We start from the raw sequence: 18385 nt of genomic DNA, 5'->3' as shown, positions 1-18385 counted from the left end.
ACATCGACGTAAATACCACACTACTAAAATGTTATTAAGTAAATAAGAATAAAAAACACTTGACTGTTTTGTAATTTATTTTAATCAGAACTGAGAACATTCTCCTCATCTCACATAAATTTTAGATACCTAATAAGATGATGTAGTCCTTGTCTATAAAACATCAATGTAGGTATAGTGAACATTCTCAAAAGTATACAACAAATTTATTTGATTTTATTATATACTAGTGATATGTTGTCCTAAAATAAAACCAGTGTTGCACAGAAACCGCCATCACAGCGGTGACGTCATAATATCTTACTCTCGAATAGAAACACAACTTCCAAATGCTTAATATTAACTTAAACCTTATCTAAGTCCGTACATATGAGGAATATCAAAACGCCATAGGCCCTAGGCCAGTGCACATCGGGTGCGCTCTGCACGCGCATACTACGCAGTAGGTGTGACATATTTTGTGATGCGTCATACATTACAACACATACGCATCCGGTGTGCACCGACCTTAAACAAACCAACTTCAGCGCGGCTAGCTACAAATTAGTTTTATGCAAGTTTCGGTCATTCAAAAGTTTACTTACATGAACTATCAAAATCGTATATACCGGAGTGATCGTGGCTCTCAAAAACATGTGAACATTTGACAACAGTTACATGTTCAAATATTTGAAGCACATTAGCCGCTCCAATAGACATTTAATTATCATCTTGTCGTGTTCGCACAAATAGGCATCTAGCCGCACAGGAGATCCAGTTGAAATTCGATTAGAATTCCAAAATTACACACGTATCTCGCCGCATCACAATATTACAGTACTACACTAAACTGATTTGTATTTCCCATATACTGAAGTACCCAGTCATCCAGATTTTGTACTAAAGTACGGAAACAAACTGGGGAAATTAAACTGTTATTTTAGCATCTGGGAAATATAAACAGGATTATAATTAATGTTAAAACGTTCTAGCGTGCGTTCTTGATTAAAATGTACCTTGTACAATTTTTCATGGCTTCAAAAATTATTTTGCTGACGAAAAGAAGAAATACTTGTCTATTAGTACTTTTCGAGTCCAAACTTGTAACACATCGGTCATTAAAATGTCAACAGAATGTTGGTGACCTTAGAGTTCATGGCATTATCCCGGATAGTTCGAATCTAGCTTTGACCACCCTGGTGGACTTAGTCACTTATGATATCTATTCCAATTTAGAATGTTGCCAGTTTACACCAAGTTACTAACTTGAAAAATTATATACCATAACATAGTATAATCATGATTTTTAAATTGTTCAGTATACATATTATCAACGCACGCTAGTACTTTAGTTTTCCCCGCATCATTTACAAGCTCATCTTTTTTGGAACACTGGAAAAATCAGACCTTACTCAAGTTTCACTTGCAGTTTTATTGCACTGGTCTGAAGATCGTGATATTGTCAGTCAAAATAAATTACAAAAACCTCAGGAGGTAAAACAAAAGGCTATCAAAAATAATCGAACTGTCTTTAGTATGAGAGTCATATTCAGTTATTTTTGCGTACCATATGATGAGGTTAAGTATTTCGAAATATTTGATTTTCACAAAAATGTGCAGTCAAGGTATTATACATGGATACAGAAAAGGCGCTAAAAAATGTGTTTACATGTTTTTGGCGCGTCATCCGTGTCGATATTTAATAACTTGACCGAGAGTAATGTTAACTGAATGTTTACGGACCATGTGCCTATACACGTCAAGGTTCACGATCAAATGTAGTCGAGTGTTGTAATCAGGCTGTAGGCGGCGTGTCTGGATGCGCTTGCAAGGGTCGCGCGGGGCTCGCGTCTCACTCGGACTCCGCCGGCGTGTGCCATGTCAGTCGCTCCTCGTAGAACGTGATCACCTGCAACCCAACGAAGAAGAGTTAGGGTCGGCTCACACCGGAATGGCAGCAAACAGGTCACGCGGCGCCGACTTGTTTGAGTTAGTCAAATGATACTAGTCTTTTTAAATATGTAGATAAAGTTATGGCCGCAGCCGCACAATGGTTAGTAGTAGTTAACCAATGGCACAGCTATTACAAAAAAATGCTGGATGCAATTGCCTCAACTAACTCTAGGAACACCCCAATGTAAAAGGCATAAAGGATGCTTAAATACAAGTATTAGTGCAGGTTGTTATCAAAGTTACCATCGACGTTTCTAGTAAGCTTTATGGGCTTAAAAGGTAGCATTCAGAATGATAAAATAGTTGTGTGTGGGGGCTGTGGGGGCTCACCTGCTGCGGACACTTGACGTTAGCAATCTTGGCGGGCACGAGCTCGGCCTCATCGGAATCAGCCCACTTTATCAGGAACATCAGCTGCCCCGTCGCGTCACTGGCACCTGGAATTGCACATTTTTTTCTTTTAGTTATGATCTGGATAAAACGACTTTTCAATCAGTAAGAAGCAGTTTAACTATACTATGTTTCAGGACCGACCTGGCACAGAACCACCGCATATAGAACGGAATGGAAATCCATGAAAGAGGCATATGTTCAGCAGTGGACGCAAATATGCTGAGGAGATGTTCCATTTATTTAGGGTGCAAATACTAACACTTTGTCTTAACACAGACTGTGTTCAGTTCAATTATGTATCTGTTTGTTGATAGAATTAGCTTTGCTTGAGGCAGAAGTGGCAAAACATACCCAGCTGCTTCACTGGGCAAGGGGACTTGTTCTGTATACTCATTAAATTTTTAAAATAAAGTACTTGGATCCCTAATATCCCCATGCATTTTGACTCTTTTTTGACGTGATAACGTCTAATAACTCGTTACTACGGGCTGCATGCACGAAAAAGATGACGTCATTGTCCCGTTCCTCAAGGTCACCAAGCAAGAGCAAGTGATTTGTGTATGGACGGTTGGGGTATAAGCAAAAGGGGCCCGATTTTAGGACTTAGAAATTTTTTGTTAAAAATTTTCATTTATTATTTTTGAGTGTTTGTAATTTAAAAACATGAAAGATTGCATTAAAATAAGCATCTTTTATAGAATGAAGTTGCTTGAAAAACCTACTTATTTAGGAGTTAGAGCAGTACGAAGTTGCGAATTTTCCCATAGTATTTACTAAGGCGCCAGAGACGAATTACGAGAGAGAAATTTACGATGATTTTTTTTTACCAATATAACCTATGTTAATAGTGATAAATCATATAGAACACGTTTAAATAAGGATGTTTTGTTATATTAAACTTTTTCTTTTCCATTAATATTTACTGAGATATTAGGGTTCTAAGATTAGTAAATGGCACTAGCACTTTAATAAAATTAACGCGTGTCTCGCAAACGGTCTAGGATACAAAATGACGACTTTTATATAGGTATAGGTTAGGTTTGTTAGGTATCTTCAAACGGCCGAAGGCCAAACTGCACAGATATCGCTTTCTGTCTCCGGCGCCTTAGTAATGCTACGGGAAAATTTTGCAACTTTGCACCACTCTAACTCCTAAATTAGTAGGTTTTTAAAAAAACTTTAATTTATAAAAGATGCTTATTTTAATGCATTCTTTTAAATAAGAACAAAAAAAAGTGAAAAAAGTCCCAGAATCGGGCCCTTTTTGCTATACTCTGACTGCCCCTGTCTATACTACTGTAATGTTTGACGTTATCACGTTAAACTACCGTCCGTAAACCGACTTTACAGACAACCAATTTTTTACAAATCAACTAAGTTCCATGTAATACGGTAAGTTTGCTCACCAATAATCTTCTCAGCCTTAAGCCCCTTCTCAAAGCCGGACTTCTTGTCGTCCTTGTCCTTGCTGCGCTTGGCGTCGGAGCCGTCGGCCGAGGACACGGAGGCGCCGCGCGACTTGCGCGTGTCCTCGCTCGAGTCGCGCACGCGCTTCTTGGCTCGCTCCTCGGGTTTCTTTGACTTCTGCAGATTTAGAGTTCTGTGTTAATAGCTGCGTCCAGACTGACTGAGCAGCCTCGTGAGGCAAATGCATCGCGCGCAAACTGTACGTGCTCATGCGCGCAAGTTTGCCTCGCTGGTGGCTCTCAGTCAGCTGTTCAATATAGTTCTGCATATATGTATTGATGATAAGGACCCAATGACAACAATAGTAACACTAAACTTGATTATGATATGAGAGAAAATGCCTGACCATGATGAAAAATATTTAAAAAATAATGAATTCCAATAGGCTAGTTTCCTACTAGTCAAATCAGCTTCTTTTTAAGAACTGTCAAAACGATTTGCTAATATGGAATTACTATCTTTCTCTTTGACTTATTAAATATAAATTATGTTTAAAAATAACTACTGTCCATATTCAACTAGGGAACAAATCAAATTATTTTACTAAATATTTTTTGGGTACCATGGCAGGCGTGTGGTCTAGTGGTAAAGACGTTAGCCGCGTAAGCTGAAGACCCGGGTTCGATTCCCGGCTCGGCCACCAGTGGGCCTTGCCGTTTTTTCTTTCGTGTATGATATCTATTTCTACTGTCCATATTGTTCTTCTAATTATGTGTTATTTCTTGCACTGCATAAAATATTTTATTTTAAGTGTAGGAAACTAGCCTATAATAGTATTTTCACTTTTGAGCCACAATTACATACATCTGTTGTGATTGAGCCAAATTTTATGTATTGAGGTCAAGGGAAAACATTATAATTCGAGGGTTTACTGGTGAAACCCGATAAATCAAGATAGTTTTTCCTTGAAATAACAACATTGTGGAAATTGCACATAGTTTGAATTTCAAAAACCAGTTTGCTTAAAACTTATCTTATCGGGTTTCACCAGTAAACCCTATAGATGAAGTGTAAAAAGCTTTTTCTTTGTATTTTTCCAGAAATGTGTGAGTATGTCTCAGTGGCGGGGCGTGAAAATTTTCGTTGGTAAAGCCGGAGGGGTTTTGGAATCTGTTTTGTATGGACTTCTACAGATACTAGGGAATCGAGTTGTATCGACGCTCCGCCACTGGTATGTCTTGTACTGAGACCTACTTAAATAGTCAATTTAGGCTTGTGCCGTATCGTTCGTTGATCGGAGCGCTCTGATCTCGTTCAATCGCTCCCACGAACTAGTTCGCTCTTTTAGGTCTTTTGCTCATTTAGTTCAGCCAGACCAGCGACCACTGGGGTCGGAAAGATCAGAACAAATGGGACCGAATAGTGTCAAAATGATACGAATCACATACGAATATTCCACAGATAGTAACATTCCGGGCCGAAAGGTTGTAAGTAACCGGTTGCTCTGCTAAGTAGCTCTCGCAACTCAGCCTCCTTCGAGTATCATTCATCCATGGTACACGAAGGAGTCGGTCACAAGCCCGACTAAAATGAGGAGTGCAATGGCCGTTTTGTCGTCTCGGGGTAACCCGTCATGGCAACTCGCCCCAAAACCCCCAGGGTCAAGGTGGGAGGACGTGCCGAGGACCCTCACAGCCGGCTGTGGGCAGCGGGGGGTGGTGCTGATTGGGCTCGCAAGCGGGAGAGGGGAGGGGGACAGGACCTGTGTTGTGTCTGGTTTGGCGGGGAGGGGTGGTTGTCGCGGAACCCCGGGGTGTCGGGGAGAGATACCCTAGGGGTGAAACACTTCTACTCTGACCTGTCGACTGGAGTGGTGGGGTATATGTGTGCAAGTGCTAGCCCCGGGAGCCCATGAGCGGGTTCCTAGGGGTGAGCCGACGCGCACATTCCCGCCACAACAGGCAACACAGGAGCTGTCTTACCATGCTTGCGAGCCTACTCAGCACAATCGCTGTCGTTAACGACTATGCGCAGGGGGGTGGCGCCACTGTCGTAGGAGTAAATTTAGCTGGGGTCTGTATGGGAGCTCTGCAGCTACCCCTAGTTTTTATCTCACCACGCTGAAATAGCACCTTTTACAGTTACTAATATGGAGAATTCTTTTAATACAAATATCAAAACTAAAACCAACACCGCGTCAGCGGCGAAGAGACCCGAAAGGGTAGAAGTGCGTGAGGGCGGGAAGTCTGCTGACGGACCCCGATCGCTGTAGAGAGTGGGCTTCCGAGTTCCGGTGAGGAGCAGAGCAGTCTACAGAGAAGAACTGGGCAGGGTACTCCGGATGTCCTACAACTGGAAGGCCTGTCGCTAAGTGAAGAAGCGGAGCTGCTGCGTTCACCGAAGAGGAGGTAACCGAAAGGGAGGCCACACCTGCGGAGAACGGGCCGTTCTATAAGTATCAGTCTAAGGCCCAGAAAAAGAAGGCTAAGGTTCTGAGGAGAAAAGCTGCGATTGCTGGGGAAAGGGGTGGTGTTCCGGTGGTGGAATTTAAGGGGGACGCCAAACCTGGCCCGAGCAAACGCGGCCTCAAGATGAAGAGGCAGAGTACTGATGAGGGTCGTTCGGAGCGTCCTCCGGCGAAGCGCCAGAATCAGGGCAGGGCGGCTGCAGACGGACCACGGAACGTCGCTAGGGCGAACCGAGGTCTGGCTGTGGCTGTCGGTCGTGAGGATGGGGCTCCGGTGGACGAGGCTCTGGCGAAGCTCATCAGGAAGAAGCTTACGCAGTTGATAGAGGTGGTCGTCCTGCAGGTAGTACGGGGGAGCCAGGCGTAGTAGCACCAAGGTTCGCTGCGTCGGGTTTGGTGTCGGAAGGATTTTTCCTTGTGACACCAAAGTCGACGGAGTCTAGGGACTGGCTGCTAGGTCAGGACTTCGGGGTGCTGGACGGACACCGAATCATCGTGCGTAAGCTGGAGCAGACTAGGGTGCAAGTTTGGGTTCCGGGTGATGCGGATACGGAGTATGTAAAGGAATTCCTTTACGCTCAGAATCCGGATCGCCGGGATCTCAAATTCCTGGAGTGGAAGGCTGCGGGCAGGGATGCTCTAGAGTTAGGTACCCGGTTGACCTTTTTGGTCCCGGATGGAGTAGAGGAGATCTGGGGCAAAGAGAAGACGAAGGTCATGGACTTCTCCGCCACCAGTGTGAGAGTTAGGATTTTGAGGGCCAACATCACTCAACAACCCTCAGAACCTAACAATGAAGAACCCGAACTGAGAAAGGAGGGCACGGCACCGAGCGGCGTCAATACGGAGGAGAAGGAGGGTATGGACGTCGTCGACGGGGGCGAGCTCTCCGAGTAACAGTCCGGGGACAACAACACTACACACAACTATCACTATGAACACACAAAGAACACTACACAAGCACCTACACACAAACACACACACAAACATATGCCAAGTAAACCTCCAACACTGCAAGGACGCAATGTCTGAGCTAGGACAATATGTTAGGAGGGCCAAAGTTGAAATAGCACTGCTGCAAGAACCTTATGCATGGAGGAACCGGGTGGCAGGCCTGGGACATCTGGGGGGAGCTCTGTACTATGAGGGAAATGGTGAGCTACCTCCTAGAGCATGCATATATGTGAGTAATAATGTGAGAAATATGGGATGTTTCATGACCATGTGTTGCAGAGACCTTGTCGTGGTGGAGACCTACTTCATCAATGACGAAGGGAAGAGATGCAAGGTGGCGCTGGCGTCCTGCTATCAGCCGGGCGACGCAGAGACACCTACAAAGGAATTGGAAGAGACGGTTCTGAGGTATAGAGGTAGGAATATACCCCTGATAGTTGGTTGCGATGCTAACTCACATCATGAGGTGTGGGGTAGCACCGACACCAACGAAAGGGGGAATCTCTATTAGAATTCATAATAAGCAATGACCTGGAAATTATAAACACAGGTGATACACCGACGTTTATAACAAGGGCGAGGAGAGAAGTGCTGGACATCACTGTAGCATCGAGAGAGATATCAGGCAAGGTAAAATGTTGGAGGGTGGACGAGGAGGACAGCATGTCTGACCACCGAAGGATACTCTACAGCATTGATTGTCGGGTAGAAAAGATGAAGGTAAGAAATCCACGCAAAACAGACTGGACGAAGTTCGGAGAGGAGCTAAAGAGGACTTCCGTCTCGGGTGGTAGGTACGAAAGTATTGACGACCTGGACAAAGGAGCACTCAGGCTGAAGGAGGTAGTAACAGCAGCATACCACAAGGCATGTCCAGAGAAACTCGTGCAGGCAGGTAAAGGACAGCCATGGTGGAGCAGAGAATTACAGAAGGTAAGGAAGAAGGTTCGCAAGGCTATGAGGGTGGCGGTAAAGAAAGGCGACACTCATAGCTGGGACGAGTATAGAGAGGTCAGAAATAAGTATACCAGACTAAGAGAGAGAGCTAGACAGGAGGGCTGGAGAAGATTTACAGAAGACATTGACAGTTACTCAGAAGGTGCGAGGGTGGTAAAGCTATTAGCTGGAGACCGGGCGTGCCAACTGGGGAGCCTAAGAGTAGACGGTGACTTAATCACAGAGCCGGAGAGGGTACTGAGTACAATGCTGAGCACACATTTTCCGGGCTGTGAGGAGGTGACAGAGATAGATGAGCAGGTAAGCCGGGGGGAGGCCGACTGGGGAGGTGCGGCGGAAGTGGTGGAGGAGAGCAGGATGGAGTGGGCGCTCTTCTCCTTTGCACCCTTCAAATCTGCGGGCCCGGACGGGGTCCTACCGGTACTACTGCAGAAAGGGTATGAGCATATAAAAGATGACCTACTGGAACTGTACAGGGCAAGTATCGCTCTCAGACACATTCCAAAGGTGTGGAGAGAGGTAAGGGCGGTTTTCCTACCTAAACCAGGCAAGAAATCATACCAAGAGGTAAAATCATTTAGAAGCATAAGTCTATCGTCTTTTGTCCTAAAAACCCTAGAGAAGGTGATAGACAAGCATATAAGAAAGAAGGTCAACGGCAGTGGAGACCCGCTTCACGGGAATCAGCATGCATATATGGCTGGGAAGTCAACGGAGACGGCTCTTCACAACCTAGCTGTGAGGGTGGAAAGGGCCCTAGAATCAAAACAGTATGCTCTAGGCTGCTTCTTCGACGTGGAGGGGGCCTTTGACAGGGCTACCTTCCAAGCCGTTGAGGAGAGTCTGGTGAGAGAAGGCATCCGACCAACATTAGCGCAGTGGATAGGCAGTATGCTAAGGTGCAGGTCTATAACGGCGGAGTTGGGAGGTATAACAAAGACGATTAGTCCCAGGAGGGGGTTCCCGCAGGGAGGCTGCTTGTCACCCTTGATGTGGTGTCTACTTCTGGACTCTATGGTAAGAGGACTCAACAGGGGAGGCCTGTACATGCAGGCCTACTCTGATGACGGAGTACTACTGGTGAGAGGTATGGTCCTCAGTGTCATGAGGAACATAATGGTAAGAGGTCTCAGACAGGTACTGGGATGGTGCAGAGGGAGAGGACTGGATCTCAATCCGTCAAAAACTAAGCTGGTGTTATTCACTAACAAGAGGAAAAAAGAGCTGGAACCCATAAAAATAGAGGGTGTAGAACTAGAAATGGTAGACGAGTTCAAATATCTGGGCATTACTCTTGACAGTTCGCTCAGATACAGGACTCATATCAGAGAGCAGACGGCTAAGGCCATAAGAACGCTGTACCAATGCAAAAGGGCAGTAGGGAAGAACTGGGGACTGAAGCCGAGTATGATCCACTGGATTTACAAAGCCATTATCCTACCCAGGGTGCTATATGGGGCGGTGATCTGGTGGCACAGGACCCATATTGGAGAATATCGGAAGAATCTGACAAAAGTACAAAGATTAGCTTGCCTCATGATGACGGGGGCTATGAGAACCACCCCGACACATGCTATGGAGGTGCTGATAGGCTTAAAGCCCCTCTGGATTGAGGCAGAGAAGAGAGCCATGGAACAGTGGTACAGAATGAAAGCATGCAAGGAATGGAGAGGAAGTTGTGTGGACAAGAGACACGCACTGATACAAAGAGAGGCACTATCAAAACTAGAAATGCTGATGGTCAATAATGACCTCATAAAGAGGGAGGAGATTTTCGATAAGAAGTATAGGGTACATATAGGAGAAAGAGACAACTGGAAGGTAGAGGTCGTGCATCCAACGACTATATGTTTCACAGATGGCTCTAGGAGAAGCTCTACAAAGCTAGCAGGGGCGGGAATAGTAATCCCGAAACTAGGAGAAAAGGTGTCGATACCACTAGGGAGATACACTAGCGTGTTCCAAGCAGAGGTATGTGCCATAGCGAGCTGTGCACGTATATTAAAAGAAAGCGACAAACAAGATGGAGCCGTGGTCATATACACCGACAGTCAAGCGGCGCTAAAGGCTCTGAAGAGAATATCGGTGACCTCGTCCCTGGTGAGAGAATGCAGGGAAGAGCTAAACTCGATAGGCAAGCATAGAAGTGTAACGGTTGCGTGGGTACCGGGACACCAGGGAGTCACAGGTAATGAGAAAGCGGACGAGTTGGCAAGGGCGGGGGCGGAGACGGAATTCTTGGGTCCGGAACCGGCTCTGCCTATGTCAGCTGACGTCACGAAAGGAGTCATTGAGAGGATAAAAGAGATGGAAGCACAAAGAGCCTGGGAAAGAGAGACCAGTTGTAGACAAACGAAGATGATGATAGAAGGTAGAGACCAAAGGAGAACTAGGTATCTTCTGAAACTAGGTAAGAACAGTCTAAGAATGTTGACCGGTATCATAACGGGACACAACACTCTTAACAGACATATGAAGATAATAGGTATCAGTAGTGACGAATCCTGTCCACATTGTGGTAAGGAGGAGACTAGCTTGCACCTACTAGCAGAATGTATCATGTATGCGGCACCGCGACATGACACATTCGGTAGAGACAATCTGGGAGAAGATGAACTCAAGGATGTCAAACTTAAAGATGTCCTTCTGTTCTGCAGGAAAACAAGAAGATTTGAGGAGAGAAGTGTGGGAGGGCAGCCGGGACAGTAACCTGCAGCTCCAACTCCAGGGAATTGGGCTGAATGAACGCACCAGCGATCGACAGCCCGCCTGTATCCGGCCAGGCGTCCCTACACTACATCTACATCTAAGTAGCTCTCGCTCTCGCTCTCGGTCGGCGCAGTCACACATTCATTCTCGATCCAAACCGCTCGCGCTCGCCGATCCTATACTGAACTAAATGAGCAAAGACCGATTCTCAGACCACGGAAAGATTCAGTTCATTTCGGTCATTGATGGGATTTTATTCCTAACAGTTCATAGTTCGTGAACGACACAAGCCTAATAGTCATGACAATGAGTTTCCGTAAAAATACGAAGGAAAAGCTTTTACTTAAGCACTAAATCTATAACTATCTATGATCTCTTACCTCCTTTTCTTTACGAGCATCCTCAAAGGTTTTGATGAGCTCCGCACAGTCCAGGTTGTCTTCTGGCTCCCATGTGCTCTCTTCCTCTTTGTAGCCCTTCCACTTCAGCAAATATTGGACCTGTTAAACACAATGTATGTTTTGACAACCTCTTCACTCTCCAATGTGGACAGCATAGAGATGGGCCGAATATGGACTTTGCCGAATACGAATATTCGGCCGAACATTCGGTTCAGCTCTTACCGAACCGAACATTCGGCCGAATATTCGGTTACGCCATGTTTTAAAAGGGGATGTTCATTAAAACAGACACAAGAGGTAAAAAACAACCAAATCGGATTACCCGTTTAAGAGGTAAGGTAAGCTTCGTGGTCGGTGATTTCGCGTCAGGAGTTAATAAATAACACAAATCGGGGATAAGGCGCAACATCAATATGATCCATGGTTAAAATTACAATATAATCTTCACTGTAAATAATAAACATGTAGCGAGAAAGGATATTCTAAATTGATCGGCATAAGTAGACTCAAGCTTCCGGAATAACCAGGCATGAACAATGAACATTAGCTTCGAATATTGCATAAAATAATAAATTGTAAATCCAAGTGACCAACCTTGCCTTTAACCACGCGTCTGTCTAGAACTTTCTCCACAACATATTCTTCTTCGCTGGACTGGTCACTGCTCTCACCGCTCTTTTTCTTGCCCATTTTACTATATTTTTTGCAAACAAGGAAAGTGTAATATCCCAATAACGCTCTTAAATCAAATAAAATCAAAGCCGGCACGGCGTCTGTTGAGACAAAATGGCGGTAAGTGTTGGCAGTGTTGCCAGTGTTGGTCTATTTCATTTCAGTGGTCCTTTGTTAAGGGCTCTACATACTTTGTGATGCCGTAACTGTTTGTAAAAAAAGTTATAAAGTTTTTTTTTACACGACAGTACCGATATGCACAGATAAACACAATCAGTGTCACACGGAAGCACGGAAGTATAACTGTCATGAGGTTTCGACTTGACAGTTCAGTTTTGTAGCCAATGTCACACACGACTTACTTTTATTATATTATTTTATCAAAACATTTAAGGAAGTTGTTTATCGTTTAATTTGTTAAACAGTTAAATAAAACGGTTGCTTAAGTGTCTGATTCATTTCATTTAAGGGAAATTGTTCAAATTTATACACTTAAATAACTACGGGTTGTGCGCGAAGAAGATAGAGCTATAATCAAACGCAGGAACTTCACACAAATCACACATGTTTCATTCAGATTTTCGTATCAAAACATCGCACTATCGCAGCGCGCAGTTTTCTTGCTATCTGCCAGAAGTAGTGTTGTCGAATTTGTGGTCCTGTATTTCGAGACACAAATTCTATTTCGTGTTATTATAACTATTTTTAAACAAGAAAGTGTTGTAGTGCGGTGTGAACGGTTCGGTTCAAGATAAGTTTAACTGTGAAGGGACAAGTAGACCTACTTAGGTATACATATTAGTATTGTGTTGATTTGAGTGGTTTCTGCGACTTACGTCACTTGAGCCGGCCAATCGTTCGCCGCCGTGGACGGCAACAGGCTGTTGAGAAGTGTTTTGGATTTTGGAACTATTTTGTTGAGAGTTGCAGATGTTGATGGATCCGCGCTGAACTATGCTTCTGAAATGCACCGCGGACGGGAGACGTATCAAAGTGAACGGACCTTCTGTTGGCCAGGGAAATGTCGCGAGAGGTAAGTCATGCAATTTTATTTTAGTTTTATTAACGAATGTGTTTCCCTTTCTATTTCAATATTTTGTAGTTTTTTTTTGTACTTGCGGTACCTATTATCTATAAAATTTGCTAAGGTTTGCATGACATTTATGTTGAAATAATTATATACATTTTTGTTTACCTACCTACATATGTTTATTTAATTCTTTAAATATTATTTGATCTCAAAACATACTTATCAATTAAATTCTAGGTAGCAAAATATTGTAGTCTAAATAAAAATTGGTAGTCTAGGTAAATAAAATCTTTAACTTTAACTAAGATTTTATTTGTATATCAGTTAATTAGAGTAGTAGAGTAGAATTAATTTCATTTCATTTATTTCGTTGTCGTCGGTCATGAGTACATTAAATCAAGATGTTATAATATTATAAATGTCAGTCCATGACGCCCTGCTAGGCACACAACATACTTACAACTAGTTAAAAACAAATTATAAGTACATTTAAAATTGCATAATAAATTAAATTAAATAAATTAGAATATTAATATCAAAATTCTGCTTTACATAGGCCTATGTATTATGTAGCTATTTACTATTTACACTGGACATAATAGATATATGACCTTGCTGCTTGTAGAATACTAGTTAAATGGTCCTTATTTCATTCCATCAGGATTAAATTAAAGCTCAGAATGATGGTTAAAGAATCAGTAGCCTTTTCTGTAGTATTTTTCAACTGGAATGAGTTTTGTGACATTTGATACATGGTTTATTTAAAAGTTTATTTTTTCTCTTGCATTTGATTGATGGTATCTACTTAATAGACTGATAGTGCTATACTATTCAAAATAATACAGTTTTTTCAAGTACAGATAGCCCTTTTTTACGCATTAATGCGAGAAGTGGTTCATTTGTTAGAACTGACACTGACACGTGCAAAAAGGAAATTCGTAACTTGTGTCGATTTAAAACACTCCCTTCGGTCTTGTTTTATTTTTCGCCGCTTGTTTCGAACTTCCTTTTCTTTGCACTTGTAAGGTACTATTTTGTATTTTTTAATTATTTTATTCCTAGTGGACCTACCTGTGTGGTGACGGGTTAAGAATTTCACCATCCCTTTTCTTCCCGTGGGTGTCACTGTGTATGGGTTACTATTTCACTGCAATGTCATTTTTTTCTTTATTTTGGCATTCATGTGCTAGTATGGGACACAGGCGTGATTATATGTATGTATGTTTATTCCTAGTATGCATAATTAACAAAATTTCACAGAACTTGTGGCTGTTGAAAAATACTATAGTCATCTTTGACATCATTCTACTAGGCTAGGTCCTATGTGAATCAAATTGGTGACCTTCTAGACTTCTAGAGTATTGGTCTTTCAATTAGTTGTAGTTATTATGATTGTAGAAATGTACATTAGAGGATGCACAGTAAGACTTAATATTTGTATAATTATAGAGTTAAAAACTTAAAGGTTACTTATATGCTTGTCACAAAAGCTATGGGCTTCAATTAATATAAATCTATATAATATAACAGTACTGTAATTATTGTATAAATTGTCATATCATTTAAATATTAGTGTCTTATTCATATTTACTTGGTCCTGTTTGTTGAACCCAAATTATACTTTTGGGTAGAACTGGCATAGGTAATAAGGTTTTGAAATCTAAAAGCTAGCTAAATCTTTGGCCTTATTTTAATTTTCGTAAAATAGATATGTATACCTGTATTCCAATGTAAATATATATACCTTTATGAGGTTTTCCTATTCAAAAAAATAGAGTTATAAAATGAATGCTCTCTACACATAGGTACCTCAGTAGCAGACTCAGCTTCCAATCATCCTAAGGTTAGCAGATATTTTGATCAAAAATATTGATTAGCCATTACTTAATAGATGTTATAAATCATAATATACTAACGAAAAAGTGGCAAAACTGTAGGTTTCTATTCCAGCGCACTTTTCTCATCATTTGAGAATAGATGTATTGCTATTGTTTTACCCTTCTGGCACAGTTATTAACATATTTCGAGTTTTCAACGACGCTATGATTCGGCATTCGTCACGATCTTTGGTGATCTGATCCCGTTCAAGATTTTTACTTCGCCAGATGTAACCAATACTACATGGTCCTATTCTTTGGTCCTATGGTCATTTAACGTCAACTTATCGTACTTTCGCACTTACTTGCTTGCTTACTGCTAGCCTCTCTCCGCAGACGATTTGTCTGGTCGCACTACCTCTATATAAATATCAATCTATAATAAAGAGGACCTTTCCAGAGGGTTATGACGCTGACGTCCCACAAATTATTAATAGGTAATATTATGTTCAAAACTCAGGCGTCATACGCCGTCAAGGCACAAATAATTATAGAAAAACAAATACCGCCGCCGACACATTGATGGCAGTCAATATTATTGATACGTTGATCAAAGCGCTCCAGATATTCAGTTCCGGCTCGACATAGCATAACAAACAGACTTATCTTCCTTGAGGAGCTTGAAAATAATGTGATTTACTTAATTACGTATCTAATTAGGGGACTTTTAATAGCTAAGTGCATTATACCACAAAATATATAATAGTACAAGTACAGAAGGCCCACTGCTTTGAAGTTCACGAAATGCCGCCTTTTTAAATGCCTACAAAATGATTACAAAGAAACGAGCCGCACGTGCGCAGCGTCGGACGTTAGGGTTGCCTATGGATTAAAAAAAAAATACTCAAATGTTATGCTATTATATTCAAGTCTTGGGTACTTTCTAGGTATATATACAGTATTTATATATTTTTGTTTTAGTCACAACGTCACAAGCCTGATTGAACGTTTCCGTGGGGCATAAATGACATAATCAATAGTGACAATAGTAGATCTGTGTAAGTTTGTCCTATTTTATTCATGATGTTTATTTAACTAAGCATTATTAGCCATTCCACAAGCGGATATCGCATATGAACCTTTAAAAAAACTCGCGACGTATAGTAACAATAGAAAGTGCGAACGTGCGTTCCGTGGGAATGCGAGCCACTCCTGATTAGGCCGCCCGCATGTACTTGTAGCACGGCGATGGAATCGCAGAGTGAGCCGCCCCTGATTATACGTAAATACGTACAAGTAAAACTTCGAATGCTCTCCGGGTCTAAAGAGATCTTTTTGGACGAAATGTGCACCAACGGTAGTTAATCAAGCGCGGATCCAGCTTCGTGCCCAGGAGGGGGGTCACGTGGTAAATTGAAATCTTATAGCTTCAAGCTTCAATACTACTGACGAACAACATCTATTTATTTTTTGCTCCAAACAGTAGGTACATTCGATACGCAAGTTGATTCTACATGGTTTAATCTTGACTGGATGTTAATAATTAAAATCAGAGGCCTGTGACTTCTCAATTACCGACTTATAATAAGTATACTATGTTTATATTAAAAAGAACACCGCTATGTTACATTGACTACTAATTCATACATAATTATGTACCTACTTTACAAATTCGTTTCAATATTTAGTAAAACAAAAGAGATATCTTAATAACATAAACACAAAGAAACCGAAATAGCTAATGTTAATATGGTGTGTGTTTGTAATTCAATGCTAATAAATTTATAGTTTAAAAAACTCTAGAAAAACACGCTTTTATAAATGCACGTAAAAGCCAAAAATAAATTATGGATCGTTCAAGTTGCCTCTATTGCTGGGATGAAGAGTAAACTATGTGCTTTTAATTATAATATTTGATTGTAAAAGCGTGGGGCGCTGCAGTCGTGCTGCAAGTCCAGTTAGCGCGCCAATCTGTGTAAACTGCTTCTCGTAATATAGCTTAACTTGATTTCTCAGCAAGTTATACAAAAAGTTTTTCCTGTTACAGCGCCCCACGCTTTTACAATCAAATATTATAATTAAAAGCACATAGTTTACTCTTCATCCCAGCAATAGAGGCAACTTGAACGATCCATAATTTATTTTTGGCTTTTACGTGCATTTATAAAAGCGTGTTTTTCTAGAGTTTTTTAAACTATAAATTTATTTTATACTTTTTAGTCGTTAATAATGAAATATATTTAAAATTTAAACAAAAATATTATTTCAAGTAGGCGAATTTCGCAAGCCATTTGTGGCTTAACACGTATTGCTATTGCTTAATAAGAATTAATACCACCTGATGTATAGGTACCAAGTTTATCGCAATAAAGTCATTCATTTAAAAAAAATTTCATAGTGCTGCGCTAATTTGAAGATTAATGCAATACAGAACTTAAGGATTTCATCTTACAGAGTAGGAAAGAGACAAAAGGTTGAATTTTCTCAGTCGCTCTCTAGTATATTTGCGTGGGGTTGAACCTGGTTACGGAACGTGGACGCGACAATTTGCTAAGCAACTAAAAGACTGATAGTGGCTCTGGGATCTGTAGACCTTCGCGACGTGCTTAGCAGTGGCGTGGCGTGAAATTTTTCGTTGATAAAGCCCTTACTTTTGCCCCCCTTACTTTTGCTCTTAAGGGTCACAAGAAAGCCCTAACCCAACTTATTTTAAATATTACATTGATCTTTCTTTTATGCGGGGGGCTTCGCCCCCCGAGCCCCCTTTTATTTATATACTCTTGAGGATCACAAGAAAACCCTAAACCAACTTATTTTGAATACTACGATGATATTTTTTTTTTGCGGGGGGCTTCGCCCCCGAACCCCCCTTAGTTTTGTTCTTAAGGGTCACAAGAAAACCCTAACCCAACTTATTTTACACACTACGATGATCCTTTTTTTTGCGGGGGGGATTTGCCCCCGAGCCCCCCTTACTTTTGCTCTTAAGGGTCACAAGAAAACCGTAACCCAACTTATTTTAAATACTACGTTGATCTTTCTTTTATGCGGGGGCTTCGCCCCCCGAGCCCCCCTTTTGTTTATATACTCTTGAGGGTCACAAGAAAACCCTAAACGAACTTATTTTAAATATTACGATCGTCTTCTTTTAGGCGGGGGGCTTCGCCCCCCGAGCCCCCCTTACTTTTGCTCTTAAGGGTCACAAGAAAACCCTAACCCAACTTATTTTAAATACTACGTTGATCTTTCTTTTATGCGGGGGGCTTCGCCCCCCGAGCCCCCCTTTTGTTTATTTACTCTTGAGGGTCACAAGAAAACCCTAAACCAACTTATTTTGAACACTACGTTGATTTTTTTTTGGCGGGGGCTTCGCCCCCCGAGCCCCCTATCTTTGCTCTTAAGGGTCACAAGAAAACCCTAACCCAACTTATTTTAAATATTACGTTGATCTTTCTTTTATGCGGGGGGCTTCGCCCCCCGAGCCCCCCTTACTTTTGCACTTAAGGGTCACAAGAAAACCCTAACCTAATTTATTTTAAATATTACGTTGATCTTTTTTTATGCCGGGGGCTTCGCCCCCCAAGCCCCCCTTACTTTTGCACTTAAGGGTCACAAGAAAACCCTAACCCAATTTTTTTTAAATATT

The 18385-nt window shown here is 41.8% G+C and overlaps 3 protein-coding genes across 3 annotated transcripts in view; 2 read left to right on the top strand and 1 right to left on the bottom strand.

Moving 5' to 3' along the window:
* Positions 1-62: 62 nt before the first annotated feature.
* On the bottom strand, positions 63-12022 carry LOC125227396 (chromobox protein homolog 5-like). The gene is made up of 5 exons (XM_048131704.1): positions 11815-12022; positions 11200-11319; positions 3732-3909; positions 2263-2369; positions 63-1888 (listed from the first exon to the last, which is right to left on the bottom strand). The coding sequence occupies exons 1-5, from the start codon at positions 11908-11910 to the stop codon at positions 1832-1834; spliced, it is 558 nt and encodes a 185-aa protein (XP_047987661.1). The 5' UTR covers positions 11911-12022; the 3' UTR covers positions 63-1831.
* Positions 6908-7570, top strand: LOC125227397. Its single transcript, XM_048131705.1, has 2 exons — positions 6908-7353; positions 7433-7570. The coding sequence occupies exons 1-2, from the start codon at positions 7134-7136 to the stop codon at positions 7558-7560; spliced, it is 348 nt and encodes a 115-aa protein (XP_047987662.1). The 5' UTR covers positions 6908-7133; the 3' UTR covers positions 7561-7570.
* Positions 12023-12239: 217 nt separating the features above from the next.
* LOC125227398 overlaps positions 12240-18385 on the top strand; it is a 98485-nt gene continuing 92339 nt past the window's right edge. Inside the window, 1 exon segment of the mRNA XM_048131706.1 lies at positions 12240-12925. Within this exon segment, the coding sequence (XP_047987663.1) occupies positions 12847-12925 (79 nt within the window). The 5' untranslated portion in view covers positions 12240-12846.

Source organism: Leguminivora glycinivorella, chromosome 6, assembly GCF_023078275.1.
Source record: "Leguminivora glycinivorella isolate SPB_JAAS2020 chromosome 6, LegGlyc_1.1, whole genome shotgun sequence".
Classification (NCBI taxonomy): domain Eukaryota; kingdom Metazoa; phylum Arthropoda; class Insecta; order Lepidoptera; family Tortricidae; genus Leguminivora; species Leguminivora glycinivorella.
This window is presented reverse-complemented; position numbering and strand designations above follow the sequence as displayed.